The sequence below is a fragment of the Mytilus trossulus genome, chromosome 10, assembly GCF_036588685.1.
Source record: "Mytilus trossulus isolate FHL-02 chromosome 10, PNRI_Mtr1.1.1.hap1, whole genome shotgun sequence".
In the NCBI taxonomy this organism is placed as follows: Eukaryota; Metazoa; Mollusca; class Bivalvia; order Mytilida; family Mytilidae; genus Mytilus; species Mytilus trossulus.
The window spans coordinates 41,377,660-41,393,787 of NC_086382.1; the positions used below are offsets into that span (position 1 = coordinate 41,377,660).

Genomic DNA, 16,128 nt, shown 5'->3' on the forward strand with positions numbered 1-16,128 from the left:
AACCATCGGGAATCTGGGTTCAAAAAGAAAGATTTTAAAAGCAGGGAAACTTCTTATCAGCATGAATATTTCAGCCGATTAACATATAGTACGAAAAATAAAAGATCAAGGATTTAAATAATTCGCATGTAAATAAGTTAAGACACGGACCGCTTAGTCTGGTTAGATATTATGTTATGTTACATTTCACACATGTCTTAGTCAGTATAATCGATTTAATAGTGGTTCGTCTACAATATGTTGCTGTTTCCAAGTGTACTGTGTTAACTGTTCGGTCGTACATTATCTTGCCTTATATTTTGTGTAATTTTGTATTTTTATTTTCGATATCTATATAAATGTTTAGATGATTAATCGGTTATTTCTTTTATATTATTATTTCACCTGTAATAGTCTTAAGTTAAACGCTACAAATGTACTATGAAAACAGATTTGCTATATTTAACCATAGTTTTGTTTAAGAAAGACCGACATAGTTAGATAACAAAATAATAACACAATTACAAGCATTATTGCGTTTTAGTCTGGCAATGTAATTTCTAGAGACCTTAACATAGCAAATCACTACAAGTTGATACAACGTTTGTCCAAGGGTCCAAAATACAGAGAGCCACAGCCAATCAATTGGAAGCAGAACTTCAAACTACTAATGGATTCTGTTGAGGATAATGCAAGAGACTGGGCAAAAAGAGAAAAGGTTGAAGTTGCAACTCTTTCGGAATGTAATACTGACTGCAGTTAAAGAAGGAGTTCAGAAATATTCCGAAACGGCATATTCAAAAAGTGTTGTTTTGCAGATGTGGATACTGAAAAATTCAAAAGAGTTATTGGTGAATTTACAATCTCAATCATTAAAACATTGTATCAAAATTAAAACCTTTGATTTTCAACCATTTACCACTATTCCACATGGATGTTCTACACTTAAAGTTCGACTGAAATATCTCATCAGCTTATGTTTCTTTAACAAAACAACCGATTTTACAAAGTCAAGCAAAAAGTACACAGAAGAAGGTAGTACTGCCATGCTGGACTTTTTAATTGACAACATATTTGTTTAATTTGACGGTTTGGTCTTCCAACAAACTATTGGAACCCCAATGGGTACCAATTGCGCCCCTCTACTTGCAGATTTGTTTTTGTATTCATATGAAACAGAATTAATCCAAGGGCTTGTACAGAAAAGACTTAATAGTCATAGATTCAATGATCACTTACATTTAATATATATATATATATATATATATCCAAGTGAACTTGAAATTAAAGATACTACCGAACCATATTGATCTGCTACATATTAAGATCTGTTTCTCGACATGACTACTGGTGGTAGGTTTATACAAAATTTATGACAAACGCGATGATTTTAATTTTCCTATGGTCATTTTTCCATTTCTGTGTATCAACATCCCAGCGGCTCTAGCATACGGAGTATATGTGTATGTGTCTCAATTGATAAGTTACTCTGGAGCTAGTTCAAAATACGTTGATTTTGTTGAACGAAGAATACTGCTTTCTCGAAAGTTGTTTAGACAGGGCTATGAATCAATCAAATTAAGGTCATCACTCAAAAAATGTTATGGTCGTCATCATAAGCTGATTTGACATTGTGACAAAAGTGTGTCAGAAATAATATCTGATATACCTCCTCAGTCATATTAACCTGCCTTCATTTCCAAACTGAACAAATTAATAACACGACGAATGCCGTATACTGTGCAATAAATGCTTATACTTCCGGATCACCTGATTTCACTCCCCGTTTTAAGTGGAGTTCGTGTTGTTTCTTATTTATTATGTGTAACGGTTGATGTAAATGTCTTTTAGTTTTATGAGTCTTTGTTTACTTCTTGGTTTTGCTTGTAATTGTCTTAGTACTATTGTCATGGTAAGAAATACATTAAATAACACCATAACAAACTCAACCCCAATTTCATATCCTTTTCGTTTCTACAATAAAACAAATCTATATCATCTTTAGAAATTTTTCTGTGATAATATCAGCGTAAAAAAAAGCGTCACTTTTTTTGGCGTTGATATATTCGTATGACGCGGTATTTGCACATCGTTTGTGATGTACTGTCATAAATTTACAAGAGTGTCTATGTGTTTATTGCTACCGTTTTCTTGTCACATAATGTTATCATTTTAGCGGATTTTCTTAACATTACATTTTTAAGTGGAGAGTTGTGCTAGTCATAAGTGTAGATTTAATGCGCAATTATTTTAGTCTTAAATTGTTCTGTACAAAGTCAAGAATGTGGCAGTTAATATCAAATAGTTCGTTTATTATATATGTATGTTTACGATTATTTTTTGTTGCCGTTTAGAGTTTCTATTTTTTTCTTTTTTTTCCCTCTTCTGATCCCCGGTTGTTATTTGTTTTCGATTATTCTCTTTATGAATTTTCAATAGCAGTATACCATATAATATATATATATATTCATTTTATCGTTTTACTACACATAACTTATATCATGTCTTTACAATATCACATTTTAAGATTTATTTCATTTTAAAAAAAAAAGTATTCTAATAATTTTTTTCTTTAATAGTTAACAAAAAAGGTTAACCGTTGAAACACTTTGTAGAGCGAATACAGTACACACTGTTATTTTGATAAATTACAAACATCCAATATGTGTAGTTCTATCTTAAACAAACTCTTCTTTACTATAAACATAATTTTATTTCATTTTATAGGCTATAGAAAGACTTTCTCCAGACAAAATGATCAAAGAGGAAATTTCATCTCTGTTGAAAGGTTTTATCGATATTAATGCAATTAAACTGGAAGTTTTTCAACAGAAGCAATTAGACGAATTGACAGAAAGAGTATCAATACTAGAGACAGAGAATATAAATAGATCAGGTAAATATTGATAATAAAAATTTCTTCAAAATTTTATTATATGACACAGCCTGTATAGCAGTATTTAGAAATACCATTTCTACAATTTCATACAATTTAAAATTGAAAATCGCATACGCAGGTTGAAGAGCTGTTAGTCTAGTAGTCAACATTTCGGTGTTGACATAAATATCAATAATGTTGTCATTTTTATAAATTTCCTGTTTACAAAAATTTGAATATTTTGAAACACTTGAGTCTAATGTAGACGAAACGCGCGTCTGGCGTACTTAATTATAATCCTGGTACCTTTGATAATTATTTACACCACTGGATCGATGCCCCTGCTGGTAGACGTTTTGTCCCCGAGATAATCACCAACCCAGTAGTCAACATTTCGGTGTTGACATGAATATCAATAATGTGGTCATTTTTATAAATTTCCTGTTTACAAAACTTTGAATTTTTCGAAATACTAAGGATTTTTTTAGTCCTGGTATATATTTTCTGAGACGAATGTGGCACAACTTTTAGGAATTTTGGTATTCAATGCTATTCAACCTTGTTCTTGTTTGGCTTTATAAATATTTTGATACGAGCGTAACGGATGAGTCTTATGTAGACGAAAAGCGCGTCTGGCGTACTAGATTATAATCCTGATATCTTTGATAAATATTTCAACAGTCGAAAAATTAATGATGAAGATTAAAATGAAATCATAAAACAAATTAAAGCCTAACAAATTGTTAATGTTGCCAACTATTTTTATAGAACCAATGGAAGTACTTTCTTAATGCTAACGGTATTAAATTCTGGTAGGTCACTAGTCTTAATTTCACATGTTAAGATAGTCGGTAAGAAAAATTAGTTGCATAGTGTGCTAGTGACGAAAACGTAAACTTTTTTGTATATTATCAAATTTTAGGAGCAAAGGGTTTGCTGCAACACTTTCATAATATCAGTAATATCTTTCCTAATGAGAACAAATCAACAGACGATTGTATCTGGAAGTTAAAGCATATGAAATTCGAACAATATTATTATACTTCACGTAAAAATGCCATATTTTGATTGGCTGATACGAGGGTGTAAATGCTCTATCACACTGCTGAGAGGGTGGCAGTTTTTTTTTAATGTTAACCTTTCGTCTAGACCAATCAATCTATAGTTTAAAGGACAATGAACTGAAAGTACATCAAGTAATTTAAAATACAGTGATTAAGTGCTACGTTTTGGCTCAGCTATATTTTATTATTTGACTGTCAAAATAAAAAAATAAAACATCTTGCTTAACTTTTGTTGTTTTATCTAACACCCGTACCGTTGTTATGTACGTGACGTCGTAAAAAATACTTTCAAAATAAAACTAATCTCTAAAAGACTATATGGTAGGACATTCAGTATAAAAAATTGAATAACACATAGCTGAGTGGGGTCATAGAGCAGATTGGTACCACTCTAACATGCATTGTCAACCTTGGCTTCGCCGCGATGAACAATGTTTTCTCGAGGTATCAATCTGCACTACCACCCTATCGGCTTAGGGTTATTGACGATCTCAAACGAGGTGACCAATTACCCTCTCGTTCTGCTTGAACTTTTGACAGCAACATGACTTCAGGAAAAATATATATCAGTATTTGAATGTCGTTAATGCACCACACAACCAATTTGCTTATGTGAAAATGTGGTAGGAGTGCCAATAAGACAACTATCCATCCAAAAAAATTCCATTTATCAAAGTAAAAGATTGTAGGTCAATGTACGGCCTAAAACAATGAGCCTTGGCTCACACCAAACAACAAGCTATAAAGGGCCCCAAAGTTCTAGTGAAAAGTATTCAAACGGGAAAACCAAAAGTCTAATCAATATAAAAAAACGAGAAAAGAGAAACAAGTATAAATTACATAACTAATGTACATTAGATTCCCGATTTAAACGGGATTAAACAGGTTAATCATGATAATGGTGCCAAATCTTCACCCTTTTTCTAAAACAATAGTATAAGATCAAAACATAGAAAAACACACGATAAAATATCAATTGGAAGCCCTAACATTATCAAAGAATAAATTTGATCTCCGATACCTGAATGCACATAAATATGTAATAAAATAATTAGGGACAAGTATTCAAGGCCAAAAGCAAACAGACAAGTCCAAACAAAGCCAAGGCAAGACACCACAGTGAAATATGTAACAACCCTTAGAAAATCATCACTTTTGAAACAAGAGTGCACATACTGAGATGTCTCGCCTTTTTACATATCATTGATATCATGTTGAAAGTCCTAAAACTAAAGCTCTATTAGAGATTTCCAATAAAATTAACCGACCTTACTCAGATGATGATGATGATGATGATGATGATGATGATGATGATGATGATGATGATGATGATGATGATGATGATGATGATGATGATGATGATGATGATGATGATGATGATGATGATGATGATGATGATGATGATGATGATGATATGATGATGATGATGATGATGATGATGATGATGATGATGATGATGATGATGATGATGATGATGATGATGATGATGATGATGATGATGATGATGATGATGATGATGATGATGATGATGATGATGATGATGATGATGATGATTAACCACTTTAAAAACACAGTTGTCTCTACAAGTACAGCAATACCTGCTCTTACTCGTGAATGCTTAATGCTTTGTGGAGAAGCACAAAAATACAGTCTGAAAGTCATTCGATCAGGGGGTCCAATAAAATAATGGAATCCGTATTCGAGGATAGCCTGCTACCAGTCAATCTCATATACAAGTATGTAATTATGAATATAAAATCTTTTTGTTTTCAGTCGTGTAACACCTTTATTGGTGATCCTGTCTATGAATCAGTCGCATAGTTGTCACTTTTATATATATACCCCCAAAGCGAGACAAAATTTTAAAATACAAATTTCCGCTAAATCAATCAATATATGTGATAGCTTTATAATCTACTTCTCATTAGATAAGTAAGAGTAAAGAACATTCCGTAAAATCTGAAGTGACATTAAAGTTGTCTCAAAATGTAATGACTATGTTAATTGGCATTCTCATTCACTTTTAATTAGAGATACTAGGGAACAGGATAGTTTTAGCCATTTACTATGTACTATAAATTGATAGTTTAATCTCAACCGTGGTCAATGTTTATATTCATATTCTTAGTCATCAGTTGCTAATCAAGTGCGCCTTCCAAATTACAATCTATATAACGAATTTGTGTACACATTTATTAACATACATTATTGTCAATTACAATATTCTTTTGTTCAATGTTCGGTCACTTTCATTAGAAAGACATCCACTAGCATCCACTAGATATATGAAAGTAAAATGCATTTTGTGTTTAAGAAAAATAATATCTTTCTTGGTTTTTGATGGGCCTTTTTTTCCTTTCTGCAGAAGGTGAAATTATAAACAAAAACCTGAATTACTTTGATACTGTCCACTCACTGACTCAGACAAACTCTTAAACTCACATGTAGTTGTGAGGATACCTCTTGTCCATGTCAATTAAGGACAATCAAAATAATACAAACCGGTTTTTACCTGAGGGAGCATCTCATAGTTATAACACAACTTAGTTAATTTTCACAACTTTTGCATGAAAGAAAAAAAAATGCCCATCAAAATTAAAAAGAGATTTTATCTTTTATCTTTCTGAAACACAAAATGCATTTAACTTTATTATATCTAGTGGATGCTAGGCATTAAAACTTTTCCAACTCCACAGGTAAGTCTGTACTCAGAGTAATTTTTGGCATGTAAATACAGCCATATTTGTCCGTTTGTTATGATGAACCTTAATCAGTTACAAGACCTGTATTATTTTTTTAAACATACACTTCCCGTTGACAAACGTTTTCCCTGTTGAGAAAAAGGAGATTGTAAACTAAGGAGATCAACTGCAAAGGAAGAAAACGTTTAAAATGATGCTTAATAAAGTATGATGCAATCACAGTTCGCAACTTTAACAGAGACACATTCTGATTAACACTTTGAGTTCATTTTTTTTTAAGTAGTTAAAAAAATCTATCTAATAATAAACACCCACGGAAATTAAATATTATAAAACATTAAAAAACGAAAAAAAGAAGAGCTATTAATCTGATAACGACAAACAAAAGCAATACAAATATCAAATAATAAAAGGTTAATTAAATTTTGCATACAGTATATCGGAAAAACAACTCAAATGAATCGTATCATAGGTAAAGATACGTTCAAATATACGTGGTCTTATGACAGTGAAGTTTAGGCGGGTATCTCAATAATCACGTGATATATAAAAAAAATCATGATTTCTTTCGTTTTTCATTCGAAGTATGAGATATTGATCAAATTTATTATTAATTGGTTTTATAGTTTAGGAATACTTTGTTAAAACTTGAGCAACGCATTTAACAAAATAAATTGGTTAGTAATAACCGGTCCCGTTACTTGCGTACGTCGAGTTAAGTACGTATGTCATTTTATTGGAAATCTCTATTACAACTGTCATATAAACTTAACATTAACTAGGAAAACTGAACATTGACCAATGAACCATGAAAATGATCAAGGTCAGATGAACTATGCAAGTCAAGCATGTACAGCTAATAGTTCTTCCATACAACACATATAGTTGACCTATTGCTTATAGTTAAAGAAAAACAGACCAACACACTGAGCAATTAACCGTGAAAATGAGGTCAAGGTCATATAAAACCTGTGCGACTGACATATAAATCATAAAATAATTCCATACACCAAATATAGTAGATCCATGTTTCCTATTGATGAAGACTATGAATTATTATCCATTTCATCATATTAGGCTTGAATTGTTGTTAATGTCACTGTGGAACTCTAACAAAGATTCCAAGTCAAAATTATGTTTCTGGGATAATGAATTTGGTATTGTCGTATTGATAACGTATAAAAATAATATATAAATGTCGATTATTTTACATTGAGCGAAAACAAATAGGAATTTTAATTGAAACATACTCTATTAAAAGCAAAATATTCGTAGTTTAGAAAAACTCTTTCAAAACTGATAAACTGGATCAACTTTTTTCAAAATCTTGCAAATTAGGTGAACAAATAAGGTCTATAATAGTAAAAAACATATAACGAATGTTTTCTTTAAATGCTAACATAAAATCTTGTCATTATTTTTTTTTCTTTAAAATAAGCCATCGTGCTTTAAAGTGCATTTTACTAATATTGCACTTTTCGATTTTTTCTTACCAGAAGTCAAAATGTCAAGTTTAGTCTTTTAACTACCGATATTATAATTAACAGCTGTTTTGTGAACTGACGTTTGTTTGTTTATTGTATTTTATTACCATGGTTTTGCTTGTTCTTAGCTGACGGGTGAGTTATTTCTTTTATTGAATCATACAACAGTTGTAGTTATCTGTATATTGTATTCCAATTGTTGCATGTCGTTTTGTCATTTTCTTGTAAGCTGCAGTGTTGTCAGTTTTATTGAACTCGTGATTGTTTTGTTCCCCTCTCGGTATCTTTTCTCTTTTTGTTACCAAGCAGAAGCAAATGCAATTTCTTTTTTTAAAAGTGCCGTTGCATTTGATTGTTAGATATGTGTTTGATTGATAGCGACCATGTATAATTTAACACATTATGGGTTTGAGATGTCCACACTTCTGATAAGTTGGATATTATATTATTAACCATGCATAATTAGGTATTCACATATGTTTTGCTAAGGAGGAGGGTTACATTTATGTTATTTGGCAAAACAGTGCAAATAAGCTTCTTTAAAAAACACTAGTCTATTATTTCAGAAATCAGGAGAAAGACAATTTCTGTTTGGCAAGAAGAAGAAAACAAATTTGTTATAACACAAATTTCAGAAGTCGTCACTGAAATAATAACAAATCAAAAAGCTGTTCTCCTAGTCGGACATCCAGGATGTGGCAAGTCAGCAACAGCTAAGCATGTGGCTTTAAAGATAAGACAGGAGAAAGGATACGAAATTATAGAAATTGATCATCCTGATGAAATTGTCAAATATTATAATGCGAATACAAAACAATGTTTTCTGATAGAGGACGTTTGCGGAAAAATTGCAATCGACCAACAAAAAGCTGACCAATGGACAGAAAATGACTCAAAAATCGAAAAAGTCTTAAAGCCACATACGAATGCTAAATTTCTTCTCACTACAAGATTCGGTATTAACAAGAGTGAACTCACCACGTTTCAAATGTTTAGATATAAAAGAGTGCAACTTTATGGGTACTTGTAAACTTTCAATTAAGGAAATGAAGTCAATAGCGGAATCTTATTTATCCGAGGAAACAGTTGCTAATATAGATGTTTCAATATATGAGCAATTTCCTTTTTTTCCTTTAATGTGTAAGCTTTACTCTAACATGACTGAACAAGATCCTAATTTCTTTAAATATCCATTAAAACTGATCAAACAAGAAGTCATAAACATTAAGCAGAGACAGCCATCTTCTTTTGTAGCACTTTGCTTGTTGGTTCTACACAACAATACTTTAGATAAAAAAATATTCAAAACTAATACACAACTTATCAGTAACTGCGTTGAAATGATTTCAATGGAAACCGAGGTAGATTGTAGTAGCTCTCTAGTAGAATTTGAAAAAAGTCTTCAAAATAAACTTCAACTTTTTGTTACAGATAATGGAACAGCCTATGTGGCAGTACACGATAAAATGTTTGACATTATAACAGCTATTTTGATTCCTTTAATGTTTTCGAGTGTCATTAAATTTGGAAATAGTTCGCTGCTTTCAAATCGGATTCAGCTTACTTCACTTGTTGAGAAATCTGATGATTTTGTGCAGCTTCTTCCCTCTGAGCTAGACAGTGCCTATTTTGAAAGGATTAAATTGGACATCGAACAAGGACATCACTGGGATGTGTTTTCTAACATACAAACCAGATTGGAAAAATACCGACACATATTTTTAGTTTTTTTAAGTCAAACAGAATTGAATATGAACACGTTAGGAAGTGATGGTTCGACTCCTTTGTTTGTTTCAGCGTATAAGGGTTATACAGTTTTCGTAAAATTTCTAGTAGAGAAATGTCCAGAACAAATATTTCAAAGGGATGAGAACAACAGGTCACCTTTATACATTGCGTGTAAACAAGGTCATACAGAGGTTGTTCAGTATCTCTTAAACGTTGACAAAGATGTCCATCAAGTTCAAAACAGCAACTGCACTCCTTTTTATGTATCTTGTCTCGAACGACACATAGATATTGCTAAGATTTTATTACAACACGAATCAATGAATAAAGACAAATCAATTTCGCATGCTCCATATAAAAAGAGAAATTTGACAAAACATAAAACCGATATGCTAATCAATAAGCCAATGGACACTGGTATCACTCCGATAATTGCTGCAGCTTATAGGGGTTGCGTAGACATAGTTGAATTTCTTCTTAAAAACAATGCCGCGCTAGATATTACTGACGACACCAACTCAACAGCCCTTCATTATGCCTGTTTATGTAATCATACGGCAATTGCACGTTTACTAGTCAGACACGGAGCTGCATTGGATCTGAGGGACGATTTAAATCAAAGTCCATTTTTCATTTCTTGCTATTATGGAAACATTGATATTATAAAAGTTTTGCTCTTTGGTAAACATTATTCCAAAAGAAATCGTGGAGGCATAAATGATTCTTCCTCGTCAGATAAACCGACTTCTTCCACTCAGTTCAGTCATCATACCCTTCCAATAAAAAAACGTGCTTATCTTAAGGAAACTGATGTCCAGGGTGACACCGCTTTACATGCTACCTGTTATAACGGACACATCGAAGTAGGATTATTATTAATTGAAACAGGCATAGATGTAAATGCAGTTAATAACAAAGGTCAAACGCCGCTCTTAGTAGCTTGTGCAAATGGATTCTTTAATATCGCAAAGTTATTAATTGATCATAACGCAAATATTAATCAGAGCGATCATGAAAAGTTTACACCATTGTTGTATGCCTCAAAAGGCAATTTAGATACAGTCGAATTACTGATAAAGCTCGACTGTGATATAAATGCAAAAAACTGTGACAATATTACCGCTTTGCATAATGCTTGTCGAAAAGGAAACGCAAAAATAGCTAAACTACTTTTAGATCACGGGGCAATCATCAACGCATGTGGAGGGGGAGGTAAAACGTCTTTATTCTATGCTGCAAGAAATAATCAACTTGATGTGATAGAAATTCTTTTGAGTAGTGGAGCTATTGTTAACCATCAGGAAGATGATGGAGGTACCCCACTTCAAGGTGCTTGTAAAAACGGACACCTAGATGACGTTACGCACGATACTGGTGTCACCAAACGTAACGTCGAATTACGACGTTTTCTACATGGAAAAAAAACGTTGAAAAACGACGGCATTGAAAGACTGAATTGGATTGTTTTTTAATTTGAGTGTATGTTTGTTTTGTTTATTTCCCTTTCAGTTTACGTTAATTGTTTCTTTAGTTTTGTTTTTTTTAATGTTTGTTTGTTTACTTTTTAAGAAATATACAAAATATAAGAGCAATTCAAAGACAAAATAACTCGTTCAATTTTATTCCGAATAGTCTGTTATAAACTGCTTTGCTCTGCCAGTCCAATTATTTCTTCGTGAATGGCCAAGGACAAATCAATAACGGAGTCCGTCAAAATATCATTTGTTACATATAAGACAGATTTGACACTCACAATTACATTTTTACGTTTAATTAAACTGTACGATAAAGGCTCTGTTTTTCTGTAATATAATCCACGAATAACGGTAGTTCCTTCTGGGTACTGACCCTGCCAATCGTCAGTTTCCGAACTTATCAGTTTTTCTTGACATGATCCTGCCTTCATTAGATAAAAGTCTTATCCTTCATCGTCTGTATATAAGGCAACTAAACTTCCTTTTCGGATCATGTCGTTTCATTTCGTAGTATAATTTATTTCTCTCACTTTTTTGTTGTTTTTTCCTTTTTCTATACATTTGTCAATTTTACCTTTTGATTTCATGATGGAACCTACAGTTGCAAAAATATCTTTAATTTAAAACACATCGCAAATTAAATACGTCGAATTGACGCATAAGAAAGGTGACGTTAAAAAAAGATAAATTTACGTTGAAATACGAAAAAAGACGTAGTGGACATTTTGTAAGTCTCAGAAAGTTAAAAATATTATTAATTAACTAAACGGCTATACCAATACAATGGGTACCATTTTAAAGCTTAATCCATGAGCAATCTGATAAGCATAAAGTACAAAGTGTGAAAGCTTCGCATTCTGAACGGAGATGACACAATCTAAGAAAATGTGTAAGGAAACGTTGAATGTAGAATAAGGGGACATTTTGTAAGACTGAGAAATATGGCTTGTTTGGTTTTCAAAACAAACACGATTTTGAGCAAACATTTATACGTTGAAGTATAGTTTATGAGCCGTCTTTCTATATTTTTAAATAGTGTTAGTCATTTAAAATATTGCAATTATTTAGAGAAGAAACTTTTATATGCAAATCTAGTGACGTTAAAATCAAATGATTACAATGCTAACCTTTATTGTTTTCCGCCACAATTTTGCCTATTAACATGACTTTTTCGCCAAAAAAGACGTCACAATTAATTTGTTAGTTATGATGTTACTGAGTGAAATTTGGCGGAATTTATGCAATGTTTGCAATATTTTTAAAAGAAGTCTAGAGTGATTACGGTTAAATTTTGTTACATCTTACAAGTTATTTTCATTACAATTTTGGTTTAAACAGGCGGATTGACAAACACACATTTTATAAAACGACTATCTAATTTAATAATGATAAAATACAATTAAAACGAAATATTTTGGTATATAATGATACAGTTTTGTTTTACTAACTGAAGTACATATTCGCCATCCAAATGTTAATACACGTCAAAGTAAGAAGTGACACCAGTATCGTGCGTAACGTCAGATGCAGTTGCAATTCTTTTGAAATACGAAGCTGATATAAATGCTGCGAATTGTTCACAGCAGGAACCATTAGTACTAGCCAAAGAAGGTTGTCACTACGAAGTAGTTGAACTTCTTGTTGGCCATTTAAAGAAAATGAAAGTTTGACTGTTTTCGTTTTCACACTAAAACACATGGTGAAGCAAAAGTATAAAGCATTGCCTGACTAACGATGAAGTGCAAATGTGCAAATGTGTCCTTAATTATGTATGCTTTCGTAGGAGGTCAAATTGCAATTCATATGAGCTACTGGAAAAGTTATACTTGCCTAGCGTAGTTTTGTAGTATTTTTTTGTGCAATGTTACATTTTTGCTAACGAATTGAGATCAATTTCCAAATCAAATAGCAGTTATTTTCACTCGTGCCGTTAATTGATAGTTAAATTCAGGAAGATGTGGTATGAGTGTCAATGAGACAACTCTCCATCCAAGTAACAATTTATAAAAGTAAACCATTATAGGTCAACCTATGGACTTTAACACGGAGCCGTGGCTCACACCTAACAACAAGCTTTAAAGGGCCCCCAAAAAATACTAGTGTAAAACCTTTCAAACGGGAAAACCAACGGGTCTAATCTATGTAAAAAGGAGAAACGGAAACGCTTATAAATCATATAAACAGGCGACAACTACCCAACATCAGATTCCTGACTTAGATCAGGTATAAACATGAAGCTACTAGAAAAGTTATACTTGTGTTTGGTTAAGGCAGAGTTACTTCGTGTTATAATTCTAACTACACAATCAGTTATGTTGATGGAGTTATTTGATCGTTAATCCTTATTTGCTTCTTACACATTCGAGTATTAAGTTGATATATTTGAGACAGCAGTGACACAATAATATATCAAAAAGTAAATTAACAAAATTACTGAACTCCTACGAAAATTTAAAACTGAAAGTCCCCAATCAAAAGGCAGCATTAAAAGCTCAATCAATTGTAACGAATGAATAGCAATTGTAAAATTCCTAACTTGCATTTTCTTATGTAGAAAAAGATGGATGAAACATGGTTTTATAGCTAAATAAACCTCTCTCTTGTATTGCAGACTTTGCATAAAATACTGTAATTTTGACAACGATATGTGAACAAAATAAAAGGTAGAAATCCGGCATGCAACAACTTCGAAGTGCTTGCTTACTATGAAAACTTCTTATAGTTTAGAATCAAGAAATGTGTGCCATAATTCAAGAGATACCATCACAGATGTGCCTGTATTATCAAATACGCTAAATGCAAAAATAAACACAAAAATGATAATCATACAAAATCGAGTCTATAAGGCAATTCAAACATTCAATCAGCTTTTATAATATAGTGTCTAAACTGACTGTTTCTGTATTGACCCTATTATTGATTCAAGGTTAGCTGTATTTGACCCAAAACTCGATGATTCAAGAGCCAATACAGCCGATCGAGTATCTTTAACAGGGACAATACAGAAAATAACACTTTTATTAAGTTATAGTAATTTTTCGACTAAAATTAGAAACTTACCATATGAAGAAGATCCAGAAATTCAAATTTGAACTTGTCATGTTGCATTTAAGATGGGTTTTTGTCAACATATACAGATGTACAGTTTCTTATTTATTGTCCAAATACTTAATCTTAGCTTATACAATTCATATCATGTATATAATCGTGGTACTTTTGATAACTATGTATCAAATAAAAAGTAGCTCGTAACAATAAATCAGACAGTTTAACTATTTTACTCTTGAATCGTCTGCGTTCAAATGATTGATAAACGGAAACAGTGGTAATAATCGACTGTCGTATTCTAAAAGGGTGTAAAATATAAAATATCATTTATATATGAATGTCATTTAAACGTTTTTTTTATGATATAGACATGAAATTGAGATCAAATGTATTTTCTGCATAACGTTACTTTCAAAGTTAAAAAAGCTAATGCGTAAGAAAATTGAGACCGGAAGTAAACGTTCCCTATTAGCCCATGGACCAATTAGTTTTATTTTCTGTATTGACCCTGTATGGAAAGCAATATTAACTTTTGATTTATATCGACAGGGCAACGTCATCAGTATTCAACATGCTAATTTGTCCGTATTAGGGCTCATTTGATAATGTGATAGACATTATTTGAAAGGTTTAACAAGTTCTTATATATATAGAGAGAGAGAGAATAATATATTGCAAAATCCGTATCATCCCGAGACACAAATATCAGCCCAAGGGCCTTTAGACCCGAGGGATGATATTGGTCGAGGGTGATACGGCATGTGATACGAATTTTGCCATGTATTATACGCTTTATCATATATTTCAACAGGAGAGTTATATTATATGAACTGTTTTCTTATCTATAGCACTGGGTTACTTTCAGTTCTACTTTTGACTTGTTTTGAAAGCCTTTTAAAGAACTGTTCAAATACTAACTCGAAGTACCTGGGATACCTTACAATTTGCGTGCTGTTATTTTAAAAATATTTTGTTTATTATTGTATTTTTGTGTGTTTTGTATTTTTTATAGTAGCATTTAGTGTGCCAATAAATATGAAAACTTGACGTTCGTGACGTCACATGTTCATACCTTACAATGACGTCATTACATCAATTGCGTCACGCCCGAATGCCCGTTCTATTTGACCTATGTTGAGAAAAAATATTTCTTTTTAAGTTTAAATAATAAAAACTGACTTTGTGTAAAAACAAAAACAAAAAGTAGGATGTGATTAAGGGTAAAGGTGTGATAAAGGGTATGCGATAAAGGGTAGGGGTGGGATAAAGGGTATGCGATAAAGGGTGCGCATCAAAGTTGCGCGATATGGATTAAACAGCAGGATCTTTAATAAATATTCAAAACAACTGTATTTACTACTAAACATATGATAAATATATATGTATGAATAGCTAGCTTAACATCCCACTTGTACATCAAATAACGAAGTTTCGGTAGACGAAAATGAATAAACGTAACTGGCAAACATTCTAAAAATAACACATTGATTACAGGGGAATACAGCAGATTGATACCACGAGATAACATTGTAAATCCATTCGTATCCAAGGTTGACAATGTGTTTTTCAAAAGTTGTACTCTCTGCTCTATGACCTCTTAGCTATGTGTTATGTAGTCTACACACATCAGTTATAGTATCTATGACGAGTTTATTTATATAGAGAGAAACCTATTTACCTGCGACAAAGACTTACTTCAGGGAACATATTTGCAAATTTAAACGGAGTATCTGAATAATAAAAAAATATATATATGTTTTTTTTCAAATT

At 32.0% G+C, this 16,128-nt stretch overlaps 1 protein-coding gene across 1 annotated transcript; it reads left to right on the forward strand.

Annotated features, from left to right (window-relative positions):
* Nucleotides 1-9,264: 9,264 nt before the first annotated feature.
* Nucleotides 9,265-11,307, forward strand: LOC134687908 (ankyrin repeat domain-containing protein 50-like). Its single transcript, XM_063548366.1, has one exon. It carries the CDS (start codon nt 9,265-9,267, stop codon nt 11,305-11,307), a length of 2,043 nt encoding a protein of 680 aa, XP_063404436.1.
* The last annotated feature ends 4,821 nt before the right edge of the window (nt 11,308-16,128 follow it).